Here is a 23,871-nt window from a genome sequence, read left to right on the forward strand (position 1 = left end):
CGACTTTATGATCACGTGTAGCAATTAAGTACTGCAATGTCCTGCAGAGGCGAGTATTAACTGGAACTCCAGCAGCAACTGAGCAGCACTGCTGCACGCAATCATTGCGGGCCAGGGCTGTGCTGTCACTGCTGCAGTACCGGTTATTCCTTGCACCTTACTGCCTCTGTTAATGCATATCCATAAAACAACTGGTGCAAAATTTTTTTCATCGATATGCATTAACAGAGACAGTAAGACATGAGGAATAGCCAGAACTACAGCAGCAATTGAGCAGCTCTGCTGCAGGCAGACAGCACGGGTTTGGGCAGTGCTGTCGCTGCTGGAGGACTGGTTATTCCTCGCATCTCACTTCCCGAATATTCCACGATGTCCCACATAAATTTCCACATTGAAACTTCCTGGCAGATTAAAACTGTGTGCCGCACCGAGACTCGAACTTCTGACCTTTGCCTTTCACGGGCAAGTGCTCTACCATCTGAGCTACCCAAGCACGACTCACGCCCCGTCCACGCAGCTTTACTTCTGCCAGTACTTTGTCTCCTACCAGTTGGTAGAGCACTTGCCCCCGAAAGGCAAATGTCCCGAGTTCCAGTCTCGGTCCGGCACACAGTTTTAATCTGCCAGGAAGTTTCATATCAGCGCACATTCCGCTGCAGAGTCAAAATCTCATTCTGGAAAAATCCCCCAGGCTGTGGCTAAGCCATGTCTCCGCAATATCCTTTCTTTCTGGAGTGCTAGTTCTGCAAGGTTCGCAGGAGAGCTTCTGTAAAGTTTGGAAGGTAGGAGACGAGGTACTGGCAGAAGTAAAGCTGTGGGGACAGGGCGTGAGTCGTGCTTGGGTAGCTCAGTTGGTAGAGCACTTGCCTGCGAAAGGCAAAGGTCCCGGGTTCGAGTCTCGGTCCGGGACACAGTTTTAATCTGCCAGGAAGTTTCATATCAGCGCACACTCCGCTCCAGAGTGAAAATCTCATTCTGGAAATTTCCGCATTGTGTCAACCGAAATTGGCTGAGAAAAGGAATTTGTTGTATCACTTACTGAACGCGCATTGTACTATTTAATCAAAATCAAGCGAATTTAAACTAAGTATTTTCTGTAGTTATTCGACTTTATGATCACGTGTAGCAATTAAGTACTGCAATGTCCTGCAGACTAATAATGACTAAACTGATGTTTTTGAACACTTTAGTTGTTAATGTTAGCCAAAAATCAAATAGTTAAACTTCATTTTGACAGTCACTTGGACTGTTTTGGCATTAGGGACAGGTACCTAACATTGGTTACGTGACACAGAATAACGATAACAGACATAAAGTTCACACATATATTGCATCACTGTAATAAAGTTACTGACTGAAGCGCTCTATACAGCCCTAGAGATTCTCTACACTGCCGGGAGGTGTTGAAGTGATGATAGGCTGTGGCGGTGGCCCTAGGTAGTATTACGAAATCGTCTGTAATTTTTTCGAGGGGATATCAATAATTTAGATCATTCCACATTCACATGTTGAAATATGCAGGTAATATGTCTATCCAACTGCTACAATTCTGACTATCGATTTACTGTACATAAATCAGTAGAATTTGTAGAATTATTTTACACATTTGACTTACAAAAGAAATATACCCCGTAACAACATTCAATAGCGAATACATATTAACTAGTGCAATAATCCCACTACATTAATCTTTGCATAGATTACATGAAAGTTTTCTATTTGTTTAATTTTATGAACTGAAGCTAGACTAAACTGAAATGCTGTACTTTATAACTCGCATATCTGTCTTGTTCTGAACAATACAAGTTATGTGATAAAATGAGTCTCCGAAACTGAAACTATACAAATGCTTTTTAATTAACTTTACCAAAGTGATTAGAAAACGTAACTGTATATTAAATTATCTGTTCATTGGGATTCAATTGGTGCAGTACAGTGAATTGCTACAATGTGTGAAATCGCAACAAATGACTTGCAATACACAGCGTTAACAAGAATGAAAATGTTGTATAAATTACTACTCAGATTTTGAAAGAATAAATCACCCAAATGCTTCTATGAACATGTCATGTGAATCTACGTGCGCAAATTGTCTAAATAAATTACCAAATGCTGAGTAATACACTCCCAAATGTAACAGTGCATGAATAAGATTGTCTGCATATCAAGTGAAATCTGAAGTGACCACCACCTAAACTGACCTGATGATGAATTCTGAAAAGCAAAGCTGACCAAATGATCTGACAGTAACCCGACTGTAATGTAAAACTCGCCCTAACAATTTTTCTTGGCTTGCCTGTGGTTGTGAAAACTTGGTACTTCTCAAAGTGATGAACATAAAACATGCAGCAAGCAATTTGAATGGAAAGGAAAGTGCAATGCAAGGACATGCAGCTATTCTAGACAGATCCTGCTTTGGTTTTGCTTTGTACAACTGTGTTCTGGTCCATGCAATGTGGCGACACACACAATCAGAAAATATGATTCTCTTATGAGGCGATGATGTTCGAATTTGAACTTACTAAATGATCGAAGGGAAACTGACCTTCAAAAAACTATGTTGCAGAAACTGAAACTCATTGTCTGACTTGCAATCATCTCTACCAAAATTATTTTGTATAACAAACATTGCTTTGCCAAGTTATTGATTTCTTTGATAAAGGAGTGGTAAGATCTATTACTACTGAGTGCAAGCCATGTGAGTATAACATTTTAGTCACTCATGCCTCAACAATGAATCTGACTAACACAAACCAATAAAGAAAACTTGGACTAAAACCCTCCATTATTCCAAGACATCACAATATTGTGCACACAAACAGAGCAGCAATAAAATTACCTCATAATCCTCACCTGTCCAGTTAACCTCTAACGGATCATAATTCATCCTTATCTGTATCTTTATCTGTGTGCTCTACAAGCCATTTCTATGTGATTGGTAGCACAGCCAACACCCAACATTCTCTCTAGCTTACCTTAGAATGCTTACTGCAGTGACAGTACTACTCGCAACAAAAGAATGCACTGCTTGTACGCAGAACATTTGTGTAGTGACTACCGAAAACTACTGTTTGAAAAATGTTTTGTAGGCAAATGTGAAATATGACACATCGAGTTAAAATATTGAAAATTCCCCTTTAGAAAAATTTATACACGACTGTGCTTAAACTGACGCACAATATTTTTGGCGCAATGCAATCTGACTTTCAATAATCTCTACAAGAGAACGGCCGTGGCTAACATTAACCTGTACTTTTCACAAATCACTTACCTCACAAAAATCTTGGTTACTCCCCCTACTGCAATACAGCTAGCGCCACTACTGCCAGCTAAATAAAAGATTCAAACTATGGAAGGCACTAACTACTGATAGGGATAGTTAGCAAATGAAAGATATTAATAGAGAACAAACAATGTATTTACCTTGATATCATCATATATATATATAGCAGTTCAAGACAAATTTCAAAACTCCGCCATCTCTCTCCCCACATCCACCACTGCTGGCGGCTCACCTCCAACTGAGCAACGCTACGCGCTGTTCACAGCCAGCTGCCTAACACTACAATGGCGAGTATTACAACAATGCAAAGCAGCCACAGACTGCACACAGCACAGCCAGTGATTTTCATACAGAGGTGGCGTTACCAATAAAAAAAACCTAAACAGCCTACTTACATAAAAACCTAAACAGCCTACTTACAATATAAGGCTCTCTTTACTGTCCGTGAATAGAAAAAAAAATAGGTTAGAAACCTTACAAGTGTCAGTGTTGTAACATCAGTGATGTAAAGTGAATTCGAAATGTAACCGCGTGATGCTGTTCTAATCTGTGCAGCCAGTGGGCGTGGACGAGAAGCGCATCATGTCTAAGAAGAAGACCCTGTCGACCAGCACATCGACGTCCTCCTCCTCATCATCATCCAGCCCGGTGTCCAGCAAGAAGCCCTCCAGGCGCCGGCCGGAGCCCGCCGAGGTCGAGGTGGAGGTGATGCCCGCCGCCGTGGCAGGCGTGGCCCCCCGCGGCGAGGGGGGCGTGCCCCCGCTCAAGGGCATCCTGCTGCCAGAACACAGGTAGCGCCACTACTCTGTTCCACTACACAGACCTGACGGTGGCTTTTGGTACTCTACTGCTTTTCGACTGGCCTGCCCACATTTCCGTATCATTCTATCAGCGTGACCCGACAGCCTCAGTAGTCTTCCAGTCTTCCCCCGGCTTCCACTGCAGCACCAGCCTAACCTTATATGATGGATATATACACTGTATGATATAATTCAAATCAAGTTGCAGCGCTTTTCATAAATATGAGATCAACTGCGACCAGTCGATCTACTCCAAATCAACTGCTTAAGATGGAAACTATTAACTATAACCTAAAATTGTATGTAATAAAAGCCAGTTCTGATGTAACATAACAGTCACTTTTGGCCACTGCACAGAATTGCGTGAAATTATCCATCCTATGTCGACCTTTTTCTTGTATTTACTTTGTCAGTGTTCTTTGTGTGTCCAATGTTTTTAAATTTGGTTTCATTTTTAGAAATTGCCTCATTTTACTAACAAGTTCAAAAAAATGGCTCTGAGCACTATGGGACTTAACATCTATGGTCATCAGTCCCCTAGAACTTGGAACTACTTAAACCTAACCAACCTAAGGACAGCACACAACACCCAGTCATCACGAGGCAGAGAAAATCCCTGACGCTGCCGGGAATCGAACCCGGGAACCCGGGTGTGGGAAGCGAGAACGCTACCGCACGACCACGAGCTGCGGACTACTAACAAGTGTTGGAAGTATTAATCACCTCTTTTTCGAAGTGACATAGCGTGTTTTGTTGAGGATAGCTTCCAACCCTGCAAAGGTTGATATGACAACACTTCTCATCTTAACAATTGCAATACCAAGGAGGGGTGGGAGGAAAGAGGGGGCTGTGTGTTTATTGTGTATTGAACCGGGGATCTAGAAACGATGCAGAGACTTCGTCCCACGGTAGCCCTCAGTCATTCACAACCCCACAACAGGCCACAGCAGTCCACCCACCCCACCGCCGCCCCACACCGAACCCAGGGTTGTTGCACGGTTTGGCCCCCAGTAGACCACCCCAGGAACATCCCATACCAGACGAGAGTAAGCCCAGATGCTTGCATAGAGGAGTAATTATGGTGTATACACATGTGGAGACTGTTTGCGCAGCAATCACCCACATAGTGTAACTGAGACAGAATAAGGGAACCAGCCCTCATTCGCCACGGTAGAAGGAAAACCGCCTTAAAAACCATCCACAGGCTGGCCAGCACACCGGACCTCGACACTAATCTGCCGGGTGGATTCGTGCCGGGGACCGCCACGCCTTTCCGCTCAGGAAGCAGCACTTGACTGCGCGGCAAGCTGGGTGGGCAAGGGGGTATCCTTTACGCCCACCTCTTGAAAATAATGTAGTCAAAAAATGTTTATTGCTTTTACTATCAGATTCAATAATTTTTTTAAATTTTCAGTTATACTCAATGCAAAATTTAAATCTTTGTGGTAGAGGTGACCTTGCACAATCAATGAAATCTTCAGTATTTTTAGGTTCAGGACCCTACTTACATATCAATAACTCTATAAAAAGAGTGAGTAAAATGAACAACAATTGCCGAAATTTGTGTTTTTAAGTTGTTGTTATGGTGTCCATAAAGTACACCTCTTCCCCCTCCTCTCACTAGTGTACTAAGAGTGTGACAAAAGACATTTTCAGGTTCTTGACCTAACTTACACATCAGCACCGCTTTAAAAAGTATGTTGTTAATACGGTAACAACAATTAATGGGATTTGTATTTTTTTTTAAATTTTAGATTTGGCATAGAATACCTTATGACCCCCCCCCCCCCCTCTCCTCTTGCTAACACACATTACTGAAACTGCATTGGTATTGCTAGGGTTTTTATCTCCACACTTTTTTTAGAAACAACTTTTCAAGCGATTGGTGGATTTCAACTGAAGCAGGAGGTCAAAGGATATCGCTCCCGACAACCACACTGTCCAATCACACTAATGTCACCACCTGCGAAATTCCGGAACAGCCACCTTTTGCAACGCCGGCCGCTACTAGACACGTAGGAAGGGAGTGAATGAGGTTCTGGAGGGTACCAATAGGGATGTAGAGCCATGCTTGGTTTCTCTGCTGAGGATCCATGGCATGAACGCACCTTCTCAATTGGGTTTAAATGTGAGTAAATGGTGGGGGGGGGGGGAGTACTGTAAACTCATCCTGGTGCTCTTTAAGCTGTGTGCATTGTCCTGTTGGTAGGTGCCATCAAGCCAAGGAAAAACTAACTGGATGCACATGGTCCCCCACAGTGGATGCATACTTGAGTTGGTGTATTGTGCCTTCCAGAATACTGATGAGGTCACCTGGCAAATGCCACTAATACCTTCTCCAGAACATGATACCCCTCCACCAGCCTGGACCCTTCCAATGATCGTTGCAGGGAGTTTGCATCTGTCCAATTGAATGTAAAATGTGATTCTTCTGCAAAGGCCACTTGTCGCCACTCAGTGGAAGTCCAGTGTGGTATTGGCATGTAAACTCCAGTCTTGGTCGCCGAAGAATGGCATTTAGCATGGGTGGATGAACCGGTTGCCCACTGCAGAGACCCATACGCAGCAATGTTTGTTGAACTGTCATAGAGGAGACAGTCTTAGTCACCGATCAACGGCAGTTAGCATGGGTGGATGAACCAGGTGCGAACTGCAGAGGCCCATACGCAGCAATGTTCGTTGAACTGACATAGAGGAGACAGCCTTAGTCACCGAAGAATGGCAGTTAGCATGGGTGGATGAACCAGTTGCCCTCTGCAGCGGCCCATATGAAGCAAATGTTCGTTTAACTGTCATAGAGGAGACAGCCTTTGTCACCGATGAATGGCAGTTAGCATTGGTGGATGAAACAGGTGCCCACTGCAGAGGCCCATACACAGCAATATTCATTGAACTGTTATAGAGGAGACAGCCTTAGTCGCCGATGAACAGCATTTAGCATAGATGCATGGATGGATGAACCAGATGCCCACTGCAGAGGCCCATACACAGCAATATTCGTTGAACTGTCATAGAGGAGACAGCCTTAGTCACCGATGAATGGCAATTAGCATGGGTGGATGAACCAGGTTCCCATTGCAGAGGCCCATACACAGCAATATTCATTGAACTGTCATAGAGGAGACAGCCTTAGTCACTGATGAACGGCAGTTTGCATGGGTGGATGAACCAGGTGCTCACTGCAGAGGCCCATACTCAGCAATGGTCGTTGAACTGTCATATAGGAGACAGCCTTAGTCACCGATGAATGGCAGTTAGCATGGGTAGATGAACCAGGTGCCCACTGCAGAGGCCCATACACAGCAATATTCATTGAACTGTCATAGAGGAGACAGCCTTAGACACTGAAGAACGGCAGTTAGCATGGGTGGATGAACCAGGTGCCCACTGCAGAGGCCCATACTCAGCAATGGTCGTTGAACTGTCATATAGGAGACAGCCTTAGATGAATGGCAGTTAGCATGGGTAGATGAACCAGGTGCCCTCTGCAGAGGCCCATACACAGCAATATTCATTGAACTGTCATAGAGGAGACAGCCTTAGTCACTGATGAACGGCAGTTTGCATGGGTGGATGAACCAGGTGCTCACTGCAGAGGCCCATACTCAGCAATGGTCGTTGAACTGTCATATAGGAGACAGCCTTAGTCACCGATGAATGGCAGTTAGCATGGGTAGATGAACCAGGTGCCCACTGCAGAGGCCCATACACAGCAATATTCATTGAACTGTCATAGAGGAGACAGCCTTAGACACTGAAGAACGGCAGTTAGCATGGGTGGATGAACCAGGTGCCCACTGCAGAGGCCCATACTCAGCAATGGTCGTTGAACTGTCATATAGGAGACAGCCTTAGATGAATGGCAGTTAGCATGGGTAGATGAACCAGGTGCCCTCTGCAGAGGCCCATACACAGCAATATTCATTGAACTGTCATAGAGGAGACAGCCTTAGTCACCGATGAACGGCAGCATGGGTGGATGAACCAGGTGCCCACTGCAGAGACCCATACACAGCAATATTCATTGAATTGTCATAAAGGAGACAGCCTTGGTCACTGATGAACGGCAGTTAGCAAAGGTGGATGAACCAGGTGCCCACTGCAGAGGCCCATACTCAGCAATATTCATTGAACTGTCATAGAGGAGACAGCCTTAGTCACCGATGAACGGCAGTTAGCATGGGTGGATGAACCAGGTGCCCACTGCAGAGACCCATACACAGCAATATTCATTGAACTGTCATAGAGGAGACAGCCTTAGTCACCGATGAACGGCAGTTAGCATGGGTAGATGAACCAGGTGCCCAATGCAGAGACCCATACACAGCAATATTCATTGAACTGTCATAGAGGAGACAGCCTTAGTCACTGATGAACGGCAGTTAGCATGGGTGGATGAACCAGGTGCCCACTGCAGAGGCCCATACACAGCAATATTCATTGAATTGTCATAGAGGAGACAGTCACTGATGAACGGCAGTTAGCATGGGTGGATGAACCAGGTGCCCACTGCAGAGGCCTATACGCAGCAATGTTCGTTGAACTGTCATGGAGGAGACACTCCTGTAGCCCCTCGGTTCCTCTGAGTGATCAGTTGCTCAACAGCTGCACGTCTGTTAGCCCGCCCACATTTCCGTAGCCATCGGTCATCCCTGCCGTCCGTGGCCCGTGGTACACAATGGTTACTCCGGCGCCAGTTTTGGGCGGTACCAGTCTGCCAGACACGGTGTACTGTAACCGAGTGTACAAATTTAGTGGTTCCGGAAACGTATCCACCCTTAGCCCAAAAGCCAATGGTAGTGCATTTTTGGATTTTGGACAAATCGTTCCGTTCCCGAATTACAACTGGACTGTTTTCCGCGTCCCCCGACAAGGTTAATATACCCTCTGCTGCTGTCTGTTAGTGGTTATTGCACACTGAAGAATATGAACATACCTACATCTATACTCTCCAATAAACTGTGAGGTGCATGGCAGAGGGTACGTCCCATAGCACCATATATTAGGATTTGTTCTTGTTCCATCCACGTATGGATCTTACCCTTATGATCCCTATGTGAGTGATACGTGATGGGTCATAGTATGTTCAAAGCAAATGTCTTCGAGGGTGAAATTTTCACTCTGCAGCGGAGTGTGCGCTGATATGAAACTTCCTGGCAGATTAAAACTGTGTGCCGGACCGAGACTCGAAATCGGGATGTTTGCCTTTCGCGGGCAAGTGCTCGGCAAAGGTGAGTTCGAGTGTCGGTCCAGCACACAGTTCTAATCTGCCAGGAAGTTTCAAGTCTTTCAGTTCAGTTCTTTCAGCATCTCCATGAGACTTTTCCATGGGCCAGACGAACCTGTGACTGTACTGCCCTTCTCTGTATTCGTTCGCCGGCCTGAGTGGCCGTGCGGTTCTAGGCGCTACAGTCTGGTGCCGAGCGACCGCTACGGTCGCAGGTTCGAATCCTGCCTCGGGCATGGATGTGTGTGATGTCCTTAGGTTGGTTAAGTTTAATTTGTTCTATGTTCTAGGCGACTGATGACCTCAGAAGTTAAGTCGCATAGTGCTCAGAGCCATTTCAACAATTTTTTTTTCGATAGCTCCCTTTTGTCCTATTTGTGTGCGTCCTACATACTTGAGCAATACTGTAGAACCGGTGGTTTGAGTCATCTGTATGCAACCTTCTTTGTAGACTGATTGCACTTCCCCAGTATTCTATCAGTAAACCACAGTCTACCATTTGGTTTAGCGACGACAATATCCCTAGAAAGTGTTAAACGCAGGTATTTGAGTTGGCCGATTCCAACAGTAAGTCATTGATATTATAGTCATAGGATACTACGTATTGTAGTTTTGTGAAGGGCACAATTTTACATTTATGAACGTTTAAAGCAAGTTGCCAATGTTTGCACCAGTTCAAAATCTTATCAAGATCTGACTGAATATGTATGCAGCTTCTTTAAGACAGTACTCATTATAGATAACTGCATTATCTGCAAAAAGAGGTTGCAATTAATACTGTCTGCAAGGTCATTAATATACAACATGAATAGCAAGGGTCCCAACACACTTTCCTGGGGCAAACCCGAAGTTACTTCTACATCTGACGATGGCTCTCCACCCAAGACAACATCCTGCGTCCTCCCTACCAAAAAGTCCTCAATCCAGTCACAAATTTCACTTGATACCCCATATGATCGTAGTTGTGAGAATAGGGGTAGGTGTGGTACCGAGTGTTTATTATAGGAAACTGAGAAAGTATCTCCCTAAACAATTATTGGCAAAGCAAGAACAAATTCCTTTTATTATCATGAACTTCTCTCCCTACATTTAATAATGGAAATTGCACTTCAAATGTATCTTTTACGTAAAGTAAAAATACCGTGATGTAAGGAATTATTATTCTGAGATGACAGATATATTCCACTGCTACGCAAAGCTTCTCCAGCATGGGTATTAAATATTTTTCCTTCTGACTTAAAATAAATTGAATCTTCATTTAATTCTGAAATACTACTTCCTAATGCTCAAGCCAAATTTAATGCAAGCTTCTGCTAGTGTTGTATGATTCAAATGGCTCTGAGCACTATGGGACTTAACATCGACGGTCATCAGTCCCCTAGAATTTAGAACTACTTAAACCTAACTAACCTAAGGACATCACACAACACCCAGTCATCACGGGGCAGAGAAAATCCCTGACCCCGCCGGGAATCGAACCCGGGAACCCGGGCGCGGGAAGCGAGAACGCTACCGCATGACCACGAGCTACGGACTTAGTGTTGTATTACGTAAAGATAAATTTTCAGAAATCAAAGATAACCGTGGTAGGTTAACTGAAAATCGGACTCCACAAATAACATTAAATTGCAGGTACAGCTCGAGAAATGAAAGAAAACTAATTTTGAGCTACTTTGGGGGATTAAACTTAAAATACCACACGAGCTTCCACCCGTACAAAACAGTGGGCACGTTTACGTATAAATGGTTCGGGGAGGAAAAGGTTTCCGTTCCACAGCAAGAACAAACTTATAAAATTCAACACTGATAATTATTATTTAGCGGTAATTCAACATACACGAATAGGTAGCAAGACTCTATACATGGAGTGGCATAAAGAGCCACGAGTGCCAAGACAAGACAAGAACTGAGCAACAAGACAAGCGATTAGAGACAGATAGCATGGCGTCTTTGCTTTATACACTATGTCGTTGTATCTTTATACTCTGAAGAGCCAAAGAAACTGGTACAGCTGCCTAATTCCGTGTAAGGACCCGCGAGCACGCAGAAGTGCTGTAGCACGACGTAGCATGGACTCTACTAATGTGTGAAGTAGTGGTGGATGGAACTGACATTATGAATCCTGCAGGGTTGTACAGAAATCCTTAAGAGTGCGAAGGGGTGGAAATCACTCCTCAACAGCACGTTGCAAGGTATCCCAGATATGCTCAATAATGTTGATGTACGGGGACTTTGGTGGTCAGCGGAAGTGTTTAATCTCAAAGGAGTGTTCGTGGAGCCACTCTATAGCAATTGTGGACGAGTGGGCTGTCGTATTGTCCTGCTGGAATTGCCCACGTCCTTTGGAATGCACAGTGGACATGAATAGATGCAGGTGATCAGATGGGATGCTTACGTACCTATCACCTGTCAGAGTCGTATCTAGACGTATCAGGGGCCCCATATCACCACAAATGCACACGCCCTACACCATTATAGAGCCTTCACCAGCTTGAGCAGTCCCCTGCTAACAAGAAAAAAAAAGGTTCAAATGGCTCTGAGCACTATGGGACTTAACATCTGAGGTCATCAGTCCCCTAGATCTTAGAACCACGTAAACCTGACTAACCTATGGACATCACACACATCCATGCCCGAGGCAGTATTCGAACCTGCGACCGTAGCGGTCGCGCGGTTTCAGACTGAAGCGCCTAGAACCGCTCGGCCACACCGGCCGGCCCCTTCTAACATGCAGGGTTCATGGATTCATGAGGTTGTCTCCATAACCGTACACGTCCATCCGCTCGATACAATTTGAAACGAGACTCGTCCGACCAGTCAACATGTTTCCTGTCATCAACAGTCCAATTTCAGTGTTGATGGGCCCAGGCGTGGCGTAAAGCTTTGTGTCGTGGAGTCACCAAGGGTACACGAGTTGGCCTTCGGCTCCGACAGCCCATATATGTGATGTTTCGTTTAATGGTTCTCACGCTGTCACTTGATGGCCCAGCACTGAAATCTGCAGCAATATTAGCGAGGGCTGTCCTCCCGTCACGTTGAACGATTCTCTTCAACCATCGTTGATCCCATTCTTGCAGGATCGTTTTCCGGCCGCAGCGATGTCGAAGAACTGATGTTTTACCGCATTCCTGATATACAAGGTGCACTCGTGAAACGGTCGCACGGGAAAATCCCCACTTCATCGCTACCTCGGACATTCTGTGTCGTCGGCCCGTGTGGCCGAGCGGTTCTAGGCGCTTCAGTCTGGAACCGCGCGACCGCTACGGTCGCAGGTTCGAATCCTGCCTCGGGCATGGATGTGTGTGATGTCGTTTGAGTTAGTTAGGTTTATGTAGTTCTAAGTTCTAGGGGACATGACCTCAGATGTTAAGTACCACAGTGCTCAGAGCCATTTGAGCCACTCTGTGTCCGTCGCTCGTGCACCGACTATAACACCACATTCAGACTCACTTAAATCTTGATAACCTGCCATTGTAGCAGCAGTAACCGATCTAAAAAGTGCTCAAAATGGCTCAAATGGCTCTGAGCACTATGGGACTTAACAGCTGAACAGCTGAACTACTTAAACCTAACTAACCTAAGTACATCACACACATCCATCCCCGAGGCAGGATTCGAACCTGCGACCGTAACGGTCGCGCGGTTCCAGACTGAAGCGCCTAGAACCGCTCGGCCACACCGACTGGCCTAACAAGTGCGCCAGACACTTGTTGCCTCATACAGGCGTTGCCGACCGCAGCGCCGTCTTCTGTCTGTTTACATGTCCTTGTATTTGAATACGCAAGCCTTCAGCAGTTTCTTTGGCGCTTCAGTGTAGTAGTTGATGGAATCTTTATATATCACTGAGGAATCTAAAGTTTCAATACACTACTCGTGATAAATGTTCTATGTGAAGCTTATGTCACTCTGATTATTTTTACCACTACCCACAGGCGTCACTGTGGCACTGAGTCAAATGCTTTCCAAAAATCTGGAAATACTGCATCCACCTGGCAGCCTCAATCCGAAGCTTTCAGTGTCATGTGAGAAATGTGCGGTGACCACCTTAAAGTGGCTGGACTGTTTAGTTTTACTTAAAGATAGTACTGTGTATATTATTAATTAATTGAAACATCGATAAAGACGTGTCGGTAACTTCCGTGCAGTGGCGAGCAGCAGCAGCAACAACAGCAGCAGCAGCAGCAGGAACAGCAACAACAACAGCAGCAGCAGACGACGCCCGCCCCCGGCCTGCCGCTGACGCCGCCCCCGCCGTTCGACATGGTGCCGGTGAACTCGGTGGCCAAGCCGCGGCCGCCGCCCCCGCGCGTCGTGGGGCTCAAAGACGCCGACCTCAGCCTGGAGACGGCGGCCGCCGGGTCGGGGCCGCAGACGCGCGTCGAGGTCAAGAAGGGTGAGTGGCGCCCCCTCAAGGTCAAGGGCGAGCCCCTTCTCAGGGAAGCACTTAACAATTCTCGAAAAAAAACATCATTAAGAATTCCTCCTGCTGCTTTCTCTCTAATGCGATTTCTTACAACACTGCACACTCTTTACACTCTGGCCTTGTGGCTCAAGGTCACGTCCCTTTATCCCTACCATAAAATACCGAAATACCGATGTATCGACTTTTCTTCCAAAAGTTATCGATATATGTTGTTGTTGTTGTGGTCTTCAGTCCTGAGGCTGGTTTGATGCAGCTCTCCATGCTACCCTATCCTGTGCAAGCTGCTTAATCTCCCAGTATCTACTGCAACCTACATCCTTCTGAATCTGCTTAGTGTATTCATCTGTTGGTCTCCCTCTACGATTTTTACCCTCCACGCTGCCCTCCAAGACTAAATTGGTGATCCCTCGATGACTCAGAACACGTCCTACCAACCGATCCCTTCTTCTAGTCAAGTTGTACCACAAACTTCTCTTCTCCCCAATCCTATTCAATACTTCCTCATTAGTTATGTGATCTACCCATCTAATCTTCAGCATTTCTCCCTCTACGATTTTTACCCTCCACGCTGCCCTCCAAGACTAAATTGGTGATCCCTCGATGCCTCAGAACACGTCCTACCAACCGATCCCTTCTTCTAGTCAAGTTGTACCACAAACTTCTCTTCTCCCCAATTCGATTCAATACCTCCTCATTAGTTATGTGATCTACCCATCTAATCTTCAGCATTCTTCTGTAGCACCACATTTCGAAAGCTTCTATTCTCTTCTTGTCCAAACTAGTTATCGTCCATGTTTCACTTCCATAGATGGCTACACTCCATACAAATACTTTCAGGAACGACTTCCTGACACTGAAATCTATACTCGATTTGAACAAATTTCTCTTCAGAAACGCTTCCCTTGCCATTGGCAGTCTACATTTTATATTATCTCTACTTCGACCATCATCAGTTACTTTGCTGCCAAAATACAAAAACTCCTTTACTATTTTAAGTGTCTCATTTCCTAATCTGATTCCCTCAGCATCACCCGACTTAATTCGACTACATTCTAGTATCCTCGTTTTGCTTTTGTTGATGTCCATCTTATATGCTCCTTTCAAGACACTGTCCATTCCGTTCAGCTGCTCTTCCAGGTCCTTTGCTGTCTCTGACAGAATTACAATGTCATCAGCGAACCTCAAAGTTTTTATTTCTTCTCCATGGAATTTAATACCTACTCCGAATATTTATTTTGTTTCCTTAACAGCTTGCTCAATATACACACTGAATAACTTCGGGGAGAGGCTACAACCCTGTCTCACTCCCTTCCCAACCACTGCTTCCCTTTCATGCCCCTCGACTGTTATAACTGCCATCTGGTTTCTGTATACAAATTGCAAATAGCCTTTCACTCCCTGTATTTTACCCCTGCCGCCTTCAGAATTTGAAAGAGAGTATTCCAGTCAACATTGTCAAAGGCTTTCTCTAAGTCTACAAATGGTAAAAACGTAGGTTTGCCTTTCCTTAATCTATTTTCTAAGATAAGTCGTAGGGTCAGTATTGCCTCACGTGTTCCAACATTTCTACGGAATCCAAACTGATCTTCGCCGAGGTCGTCTTTTACCACTTTTTCCATTCGTCTGTAAAGAATTTGCGTTAGTATTTTGCAGCTGTGACTTATTAAACTGATAATTCGATAATATTCACATCTGTCAACACCTGCTTTCTTTGGTATTGGAATTATTATATTCTTCTAGAAGTCTGAGGGTATTTCGCCTGTCTCATACATCTTGCTCACCAAATGGTAGAGTTTTGTCAGGACTGGCTCTCCCAAGGGTGTCGGTAGTTCTAATGGAATATTGTCTACTCCCAGGGCCTTGTTCCGACTCAGGTCTTTCAGTGCTCTGTCATACTCTTCACGCAGTATCGTATCTCCCATTTCATCTTCAGCTATCGATAAATACCGGTGATATATAAATCTCGAAATGGCAATCTCAAGTGCCGATGTATTTATTTTATATATTATACTTTTTTCGCAATTTTCGATAAATATTTGAAGTTGTTCTTTTGAAATTGTAGTAGAACATCATTTTTACTTTGACTGTGTGGATGATAATGTTTAATTTGTGGAGTGCTCAACCACGTGGTCAGCAGCGCCCATGCAAAGTCCCAATTTTTACAAATTGTTAACTCAGTCCAATCTAGTAACTGTCACGAATGATGATGATGATAAATACCCAGTCCCCAGGCAGAGAAAATTCCCAACCTGGCCGCGAATAGAACCCGCGACCCTGTGATCCAGAGGCAGCAACGCTAGCTAGCCCCTAGACCACGAGCTGGGGACACACTGCGTGGACGAGTCTTACTACTTGGCGAGCTTTCATCACGTCCAGTCCTGCTCTCTGACTGTGTATAGCAAGTGTAGGTCCTATTGCCCTTGGAGGTGGCAGTGGAATAACAAGATTTGCGATGTGGAGAAATAGCACACCAACGTGCTATTTCTTCATATCGACATTTTTCAAAAACAGTTGATGAACATGATGAACAAAAATCTAAATGAAGAGATTCGTCTACGCGGTAGGGCGGAGACGTGTGAGTGGAAATGCTGACGTAATTGGCGTTCGGCGCTACCAACAGAAACTACAACGTTTAGCGTCCCCACGCAATTTTGACATTACAACTGCTAGATCGCTGGAGATTGGAAAAAAAAAACAAAAAAAAAAAAAAAACAGGAAGTCGACATGAACTGTTTCGGACAAATCCGATATGTGATGAAACCGAACGACAGACCCAACTGTCGCTTTGATTGCGCCACTGACATGCAGTAATACCGTTGTTAGAGATTTGGTTACGGCCAAGCCAGAACGTGCATCGCTTTCCTTTCAATTCTTGATCTACCGGGATTATCAGGCTGCTAGCTTCTTGATGTACAGTATATCTAATAATGAATCAATACTCAAATATACGGCTCTAAAACAGGCAGTGTATTTACAATGTGCAACCGATATTTTTACACGTCGGTACATCGATATTTTCCCCGTCGATGTGTTGATGCATTTTTTCGACATATCGAGGTCGGATTTTGATATTTTTCTAAGTGTCGATGTTTTTAAAAACATCAACAGTCCTAATCTCCACTCTACACGTCCCCCCCCCCCCCCCCCTACAACCTTGCAAGCACTCTGCACAGTCAACAACCACTGCCGCTTAAACAAGGAACCAATAACAATAAGCATTGTCGGTTTTCAGAATTAGTTTATTGAACTCTAATGGACTTTGCCGGCAGCGGTGGCCCAGCGTTTCTGGGCGCTGCTACGGTCGCAGGTTCGAATCCTGCCTCGGGCATGGTTGTGTGTGATGTCCTTAGGATTAAGCAGTTCTAAGTTCTAAGGGACTGATGACCTCAGATGTTGAATCCCATAGTGCTCAGAGCCATCTGAACCATTTTCTAATAGACTTTGTTTACACACGACTATTACAGTAAAATTGAATTATTGAACTAGAGGGTGTATCAGTTGGTTCAATTGGCTCTGAGCACTAAGGGACTTAACATCTGTGGTCATCAGTCCCCTAGAACTTAGAACTACTGAAACCTAACCAACCTAAGGACATCACACACATCCATGCCCGAGGCAGGATTCGAACCTGCGACCGTAGCGGTCACGCGGTTCAAGACAAGTGCCTAGAACCGCACGGCCACACCGGCCGGCGAGAGAGGGTGTATCAAAGAGAATTATTTGATTGGGCACGTTTATATTTCTGAAACTAACAAACATATACAATGAATATTCTTTTTTGACGAATAGGAAACTCAAAAAGTCTTTTCTCATACCTTATCATAGGTGTTCAATATGTCCCCTTGAGATGCACGGCAATGTAAATGCGGTATTCATATTGTTCCCACACTGCAGCGGGCATGTCTTGAGTTACAGCTTCCACAGCTGCTGTTACGCGATGTCTCAATTCATTCATTGTTGTTGGTAACGGAGGCACACAAACATTTTACAAACCCCCACAAGAAGTAATCACATACATTCAGGTCCGGTGACGTTGGAGGCCAGTAATGTAAGGCTGAATCATTTGGTCCAGTGCGACCGATCCATCGTTCAGTCATCCTTTGATTTAAAAATTACAGCCGGCCGGTATGGCCGTGCGGTTCTAGGCGCTTCAGTCTGGAACCGCGTGGCCGCTAGGGTCGCAGGTTCGAATCCTGCCTCGGGCATGGATGTGTGTGATGTCCTTAGGTTAGTTAGGTTTAAGTAGTTCTAAGTTCTAGGGGACTGATGACCACAGATGTTGAGTCCCATAGTGCTCAGAGCCATTTCAAAATTACCGCACTTCCAGATGCCGGTTGGTAAATGAAGTCGTTCGAATCAGTCCCCAACTGTGGGAAAAGAAAGTTCTCAAGTATGTCGAGACACGTGCTTCCTGTAACAGTGTTCTCGGCGAAGAAAAATGGACCATACGCCTTCTCCTGTGAAACTGCACATAACACACTGCTGCTACCTAGCGCGAACCAACTAAGATTCGAGAGTTTGCTCTTTCCAACAGCACGTATTTCAAATAACGTAATAGTTACCATTTCTTTAAATTCGATGATTATTTTGACACATCCTATATATGAAAAAAATATAAGTTAGTTACAAACTGCGGGGTGCACACACTTTATTCGACATGTAAACCTCACTACAGATATTCGGATTTAGGCTACGACATGCTCGATACGCCTGCCATCATTGGCGATGATGTGGCGCAGACGAATAACGAAATTCCTCAAGAGCTGCTGAAGCATCGGAACATCGACACTGTCGATGACCTCCTGAATGGTTATTTTTAGCTCAGCAATTGTTTTGAGGACATTGCTGTACACCTTCTGTTTAGTATAACACCACAAATAAATTTTCTCATCTGTTCAGATGCGAAAATTGTAGCGGCCAATCGAGGCCCATGCCAGTGGCCTCTGGGTACCCCAGAGCCAGAATGCAGTCCCCAGAGTTCTCTTCCAGAATGTAAAACTGCCAGTATTTTTTTAATTTCCCAACGCCGGTAAAACGACTAGGTGACGATGAATCTATCGAAGTTCAATTGCCGGCCGCTGGTGGCCGAGCGGTTCTGGCGCTACAGTCTGGAACCGCGTGACCGCTACGGTCGCAGGTTCGAATCCTGCCTCGGGCATGGATGTGTGTGTTGTCCTTAGGTTAGTTAGGTTTAAGTAGTTCTAAGTTCTAGGGGACTTATGACCTCAGCAGTTGAGTCCCATAGTGCTCAGAGCCATTTGAACCATTTTTGAAGTTCAATTCTCCCGCAATTTTGCGATGCCATACGAGCGTCTTCCTCGGATGTTTAAGAGGACCAACTCCACTCGTTCTTCTTTAGGAAGAGCCATAATTCGTTCCGAAAAAAATTTATTAAAATTCTTAAAATTTATTTTATTATTGTTGTTGTTGTTGTTGTGGTCTTTAGTCCTGAGACTGGTTTGATGCAGCTCTCCATGCTACTCTATCCTGTGCAAGCTTCTTCATCTCCCAGTACCTACTGCAGCCTACATCCTTCTGAATCTGCTTAGTGTATTCATCTCTTGGTCTCCCTCTACGATTTTTACCCTCCACGCTGCCCTCCAGTACTAAATTGCTGATCCCTTGATGCCTCAGAACATGTCCTACTAACCGATCCCTTCTTCTAGTCAAGTTGTGCCACAAACTCCTCTTCTCCCCAATTCTATTCAATACCTGATCATTAGTTATGTGATCTACCCATCTAATCTTCAGCATTCTTCCGTAGCACCGCATTTCGAAGACTTCTATTCTCTTCTTGTCTAAACTACACTCCTGGAAATTGAAATAAGAACACCTTGAATTCATTGTCCCAGGAAGGGGAAACTTTATTGACACATTCCTGGGGTCAGATACATCACATGATCACACTGACAGAACCACAGGCACATAGACACAGGCAACAGAGCATGCACAATGTCGGCACTAGTACAGTGTATATCCACCTTTCGCAGCAATGCAGGCTGCTATTCTCCCATGGAGACGATCGTAGAGATGCTGGATGTAGTCCTGTGGAACGGCTTGCCATGCCACTTCCACCTGGCGCCTCAGTTGGACCAGCGTTCGTGCTGGACGTGCAGACCGCGTGAGACGACGCTTCATCCAGTCCCAAACATGCTCAATGGGGGACAGATCCGGAGATCTTGCTGGCCAGGGTAGTTGACTTACACCTTCTAGAGCACGTTGGGTGGCACGCGATACATGCGGACGTGCATTGTCCTGTTGGAACAGCAAGTTCCCTTGCCGGTCTAGGAATGGTAGAACGATGGGTTCGATGACGGTTTGGATGTACCGTGCACTATTCAGTGTCCCCTCGACGATCACCAGTGGTGTACGGCCAGTGTAGGAGATCGCTCCCCACACGATGATGCCGGGTGTTGGCCCTGTGTGCCTCGGTCGTATGCAGTCCTGATTGTGGCGCTCACCTGCACGGCGCCAAACACGCATACGACCATCATTGGCACCGAGGCAGAAGCGACTCTCATCGCTGAAGACGACACGTCTCCATTCGTCCCTCCATTCACGCCTGTCGCGACACCACCGGAGGCGGGCTGCACGATGTTGGGGCGTGAGCGGAAGACGGCCTAACGGTGTGCGGGACCGTAGCCCAGCTTCATGGAGACGGTTGCGAATGGTCCTCGCCGATACCCCAGGAGCAACAGTGTCCCTAATTTGCTGGGAAGTGGCGGTGCGGTCCCCTACGGCACTTCGTAGGATCCTACGGTCTTGGCGTGCATCCGTGCGTCGCTGCGGTCCGGTCCCAGGTCGTCGGGCACGTGCACCTTCCGCCGACCACTGGCGACAACATCGATGTACTGTGGAGACCTCACGCCCCACGTGTTGAGCAATTCGGCGGTACGTCCACCCGGCCTCCCGCATGCCCACTATACGCCCTCGCTCAAAGTCCGTCAACTGCACATACGGTTCACGTCCACGCTGTCGCGGCATGCTACCAGTGTTAAAGACTTCGATGGAGCTCCGTATGCCACGGCAAACTGGCTGACACTGACGGCGGCGGTGCACAAATGCTGCGCAGCTAGCGCCATTCGACGGCCAACACCGCGGTTCCTGGTGTGTCCGCTGTGCCGTGCGTGTGATCATTGCTTGTACAGCCCTCTCGCAGTGTCCGGAGCAAGTATGGTGGGTCTGACACACCGGTGTCAATGTGTTCTTTTTTCCATTTCCAGGAGTGTATTTATCGTCCATGTTTCACTTCCATACATGGCTACACTCCATAATGTTTGTAAAATACAGCATATTTATTAGAATTTATTAGAATCTCTTACGCACCCAGACTTTGAGGACAATTGCATATAGTGTTTCTTAATTTTTCTTGGAAAATTGTTGCTTTATAACTGTTGGGGCCTTTGTACATTTAAGTGATAAGAGATCATTCTGAGGCTGGCTGTACAGGTCAAGTTAGAAACCCTCGCTGTCCCCCTACTTGCAGGACCAAACGGGCAGGACTATGAGTACGAGTACGTCTACTACTACTACGACGACGACGACACGGCGGAGGCAGACTCGTCCGCCGCCCCCGACGCCGCCCCCGATGCCGCCAGCTCCGACACCACCAGCTCATCCTCCACGACCACCAGCACCACCACCACGACCACGACGACCACAACCACCACCACGACCACCCCGGAGCCCACCACCACGACCACTACCACCACCACGACGCCACCTCCGCCTCCCCCGCCGCCTCCGGCGCCGCCGGCGGTGAACTCCGTCCGCAAGCACGGCCACAGGAAGGACCGAGAGGACGGCGAAGGCGGCAGGTACGTACGCTGCACTCCTAGTCCTGGGTTCGAATCCCTCTGCCTACACTTCAGGCGGGTTTCGGCTAGGGAAGCGGTACCGACGGAAGCGTATCGGTCACTCACGAGTAGTATCGCAATAAAGTGTTGTAGTCGTGAAAGTACCGAAAGGGAAGTGTCAATACTTTGAAATATTGATAGTTACCCGTACTACCATACAGTGTGTAACAAAAATGTAGAGCACAAATTACAGGACACATTCCCCACATGTAGACGATGAAATTACGTTGTATGAACATGGATCTAGAAACGCTTTGTTTCCATGTTACAACTCATTTTCTCCAACGAGTTTTAACTAGATCAGATTGTAAGTTTTCCCAAAATTTGGAAATTTGGTATAAGTTCTATGGGTCCAAACTGCTCAGGTCATCGGTCCCTAAGCTTACACACTACTTAATCTAACTTAAACTACCTTACGCTAAGAACGACAGATACACCCGTGCCCGAGGAAAAACTCGAAGCCGGCCGAAGTGGCCGCGCGGTTCTGGCGCTGCAGTCTGGAACCGCGAGACCGCTATGGTCGCAGGTTCGAATCCTGCCTCGGGCATGGATGTGTGTGATGTCCTTAGGTTAGTTAGGTTTAAGTAGTTCTAAGTTCTAGGGGACTGATGACCTCAGAAGTTAAGTCCCATAGTGCTCAGAGCCATTTGAACCAGCCAAAAACTCGAACCTCCGACGGGGTGAGCCGCGCGAACCGTGACAAGGTCCCCTAAACCGCGCGGCTACCCCGCGCGGGTGAGTTTTCCCAATTGTCAAGTACTTCAATGCTCACGAAAAGATTTCTTTTCAGTGCTTGGGCCGGCATTGTTGGTGACTGTTTGGTAGGGTATCACTTTCTCCCACCCAGGCTCAACGGACAAAGTTATAATTTCGTAGAAAATATTCCATCTGATCTGTTTTATGTTGACTATGCTACAAATATAGCACCATTCTTATCCATTATCTATCAGAAATCATTGGAACAGCGGAAAGTTCTACGGGACTGGAAGAAGGCCCAGGTCATAGCAACCTATAAAAAGGGTAGAAAATCGGATGCACATAACTACCGGCCAACTTCACTGACATCGATTTGTTTTAGAATCGTGGAACATATTTTGTGTTCAGACATAATGACCTTTCTAGACTCTGAGAAGGTCATCTGCAGAAACCAGCACGGTTTTAGGAAACAGCGGTCATGCGAGACACAGCTGGCCGTCTTTGTGCATGACATACAACAGACTCTAGATACCGGCTCCCGAGTTGATGCCATATTCCTCGACTTTCGGTGACTTCAACAGAAACAAGCGTTAACATCAGGTGTGCCCCAGGGCAGCGAAATAGGTCCGCTGTTTTTTACGATTTACATAAACGATCAGGTTGATGGTATTGACAGCGGCATTAGACTGTTTGCCGATGATGCTGTAGTCTACACGAAAGTAGTATCACACGAAAGTTGTGAACAAATCAGTGAGAATTTGCAGAAAATAAATTGAAGTTATTTCTCAATATTAGTAAGTGTAACCTACTACGTATAACAAGGCGAAAATTCCCATTGATGTACGAGTACAAAATAAATGATCAGTCTTTGGAAGCGGTAACATCCGTCAAGTACCTGGGTGTGACTATTCGAAATGATCTCAAATGGAATGATCAGATTACGCAAGTAACGGGTAAGGCGAAGTCTAGATTATGGTTTATTGTTAGAATCCTGAAGCGATGCAGTCCTTCAACAAAGGAAATTGCTTACAATACGTTAGTTCGTCCAGTCTTGGAGTATTGTTCGTCTGTATGGGACCCTTACCAGTTGGGTCTGATTCAAGAGATTGAGAAGGTCCCAAAGTCTCATAGAAAGTTTGAAGTGGGACACAGGCGCAGGTAGACGGCGCGCAAAGTGGAAGGGGTTGCTCACTAAATTACGAAATCCGATCTTCACCGAGGATGTAGAGCAAATACTATTACCACCAACTTTCAAATCGCGCAATGATCGCCATTCAAAGATAAGGGAAATAAGAGCCCGTACTGAGGCGTTCAGACAGTCGTCTTTCCCTCGCGCGATCCGCGAGTGGAACAGAGGGGGTGGGGGTGGGGGAATATGACTTTGGCGCGAATTGTGCCCTCCGCCACACACCGCTTGTTGGCTAGCGGAGTATATATGTAGATGTAGCAGGTGTGACTTTAGCTGTGCGAATAAAACATACACTTCATGCACGATGGAGCACTTCCTCATTTTAGTATTAATGTCCGTTGGCTTCCAAATAACAGATTCGGTTACAGATGAATACGTAGACGTGGATCGGTTGCTT

The 23,871-nt window shown here is 45.9% G+C and overlaps 1 protein-coding gene across 2 annotated transcripts in view; it reads left to right on the top strand.

Annotated features, from left to right (window-relative positions):
• Positions 1-23,871, top strand: part of LOC126213604 (mucin-1-like) — a 329,890-nt gene that overhangs the window by 192,610 nt on the left and 113,409 nt on the right. For both annotated transcript variants that reach the window (XM_049941458.1, XM_049941459.1), the window contains exons 4-6: positions 3,839-4,074; positions 13,456-13,703; positions 21,220-21,550. In XM_049941458.1, coding sequence (XP_049797415.1) covers positions 3,839-4,074; positions 13,456-13,703; positions 21,220-21,550 — 815 coding nt within the window. The remainder of the gene's footprint in view (positions 1-3,838; positions 4,075-13,455; positions 13,704-21,219; positions 21,551-23,871) is intronic.

Source organism: Schistocerca nitens, chromosome 11, assembly GCF_023898315.1.
Source record: "Schistocerca nitens isolate TAMUIC-IGC-003100 chromosome 11, iqSchNite1.1, whole genome shotgun sequence".
NCBI classification, from domain to species: Eukaryota; Metazoa; Arthropoda; class Insecta; order Orthoptera; family Acrididae; genus Schistocerca; species Schistocerca nitens.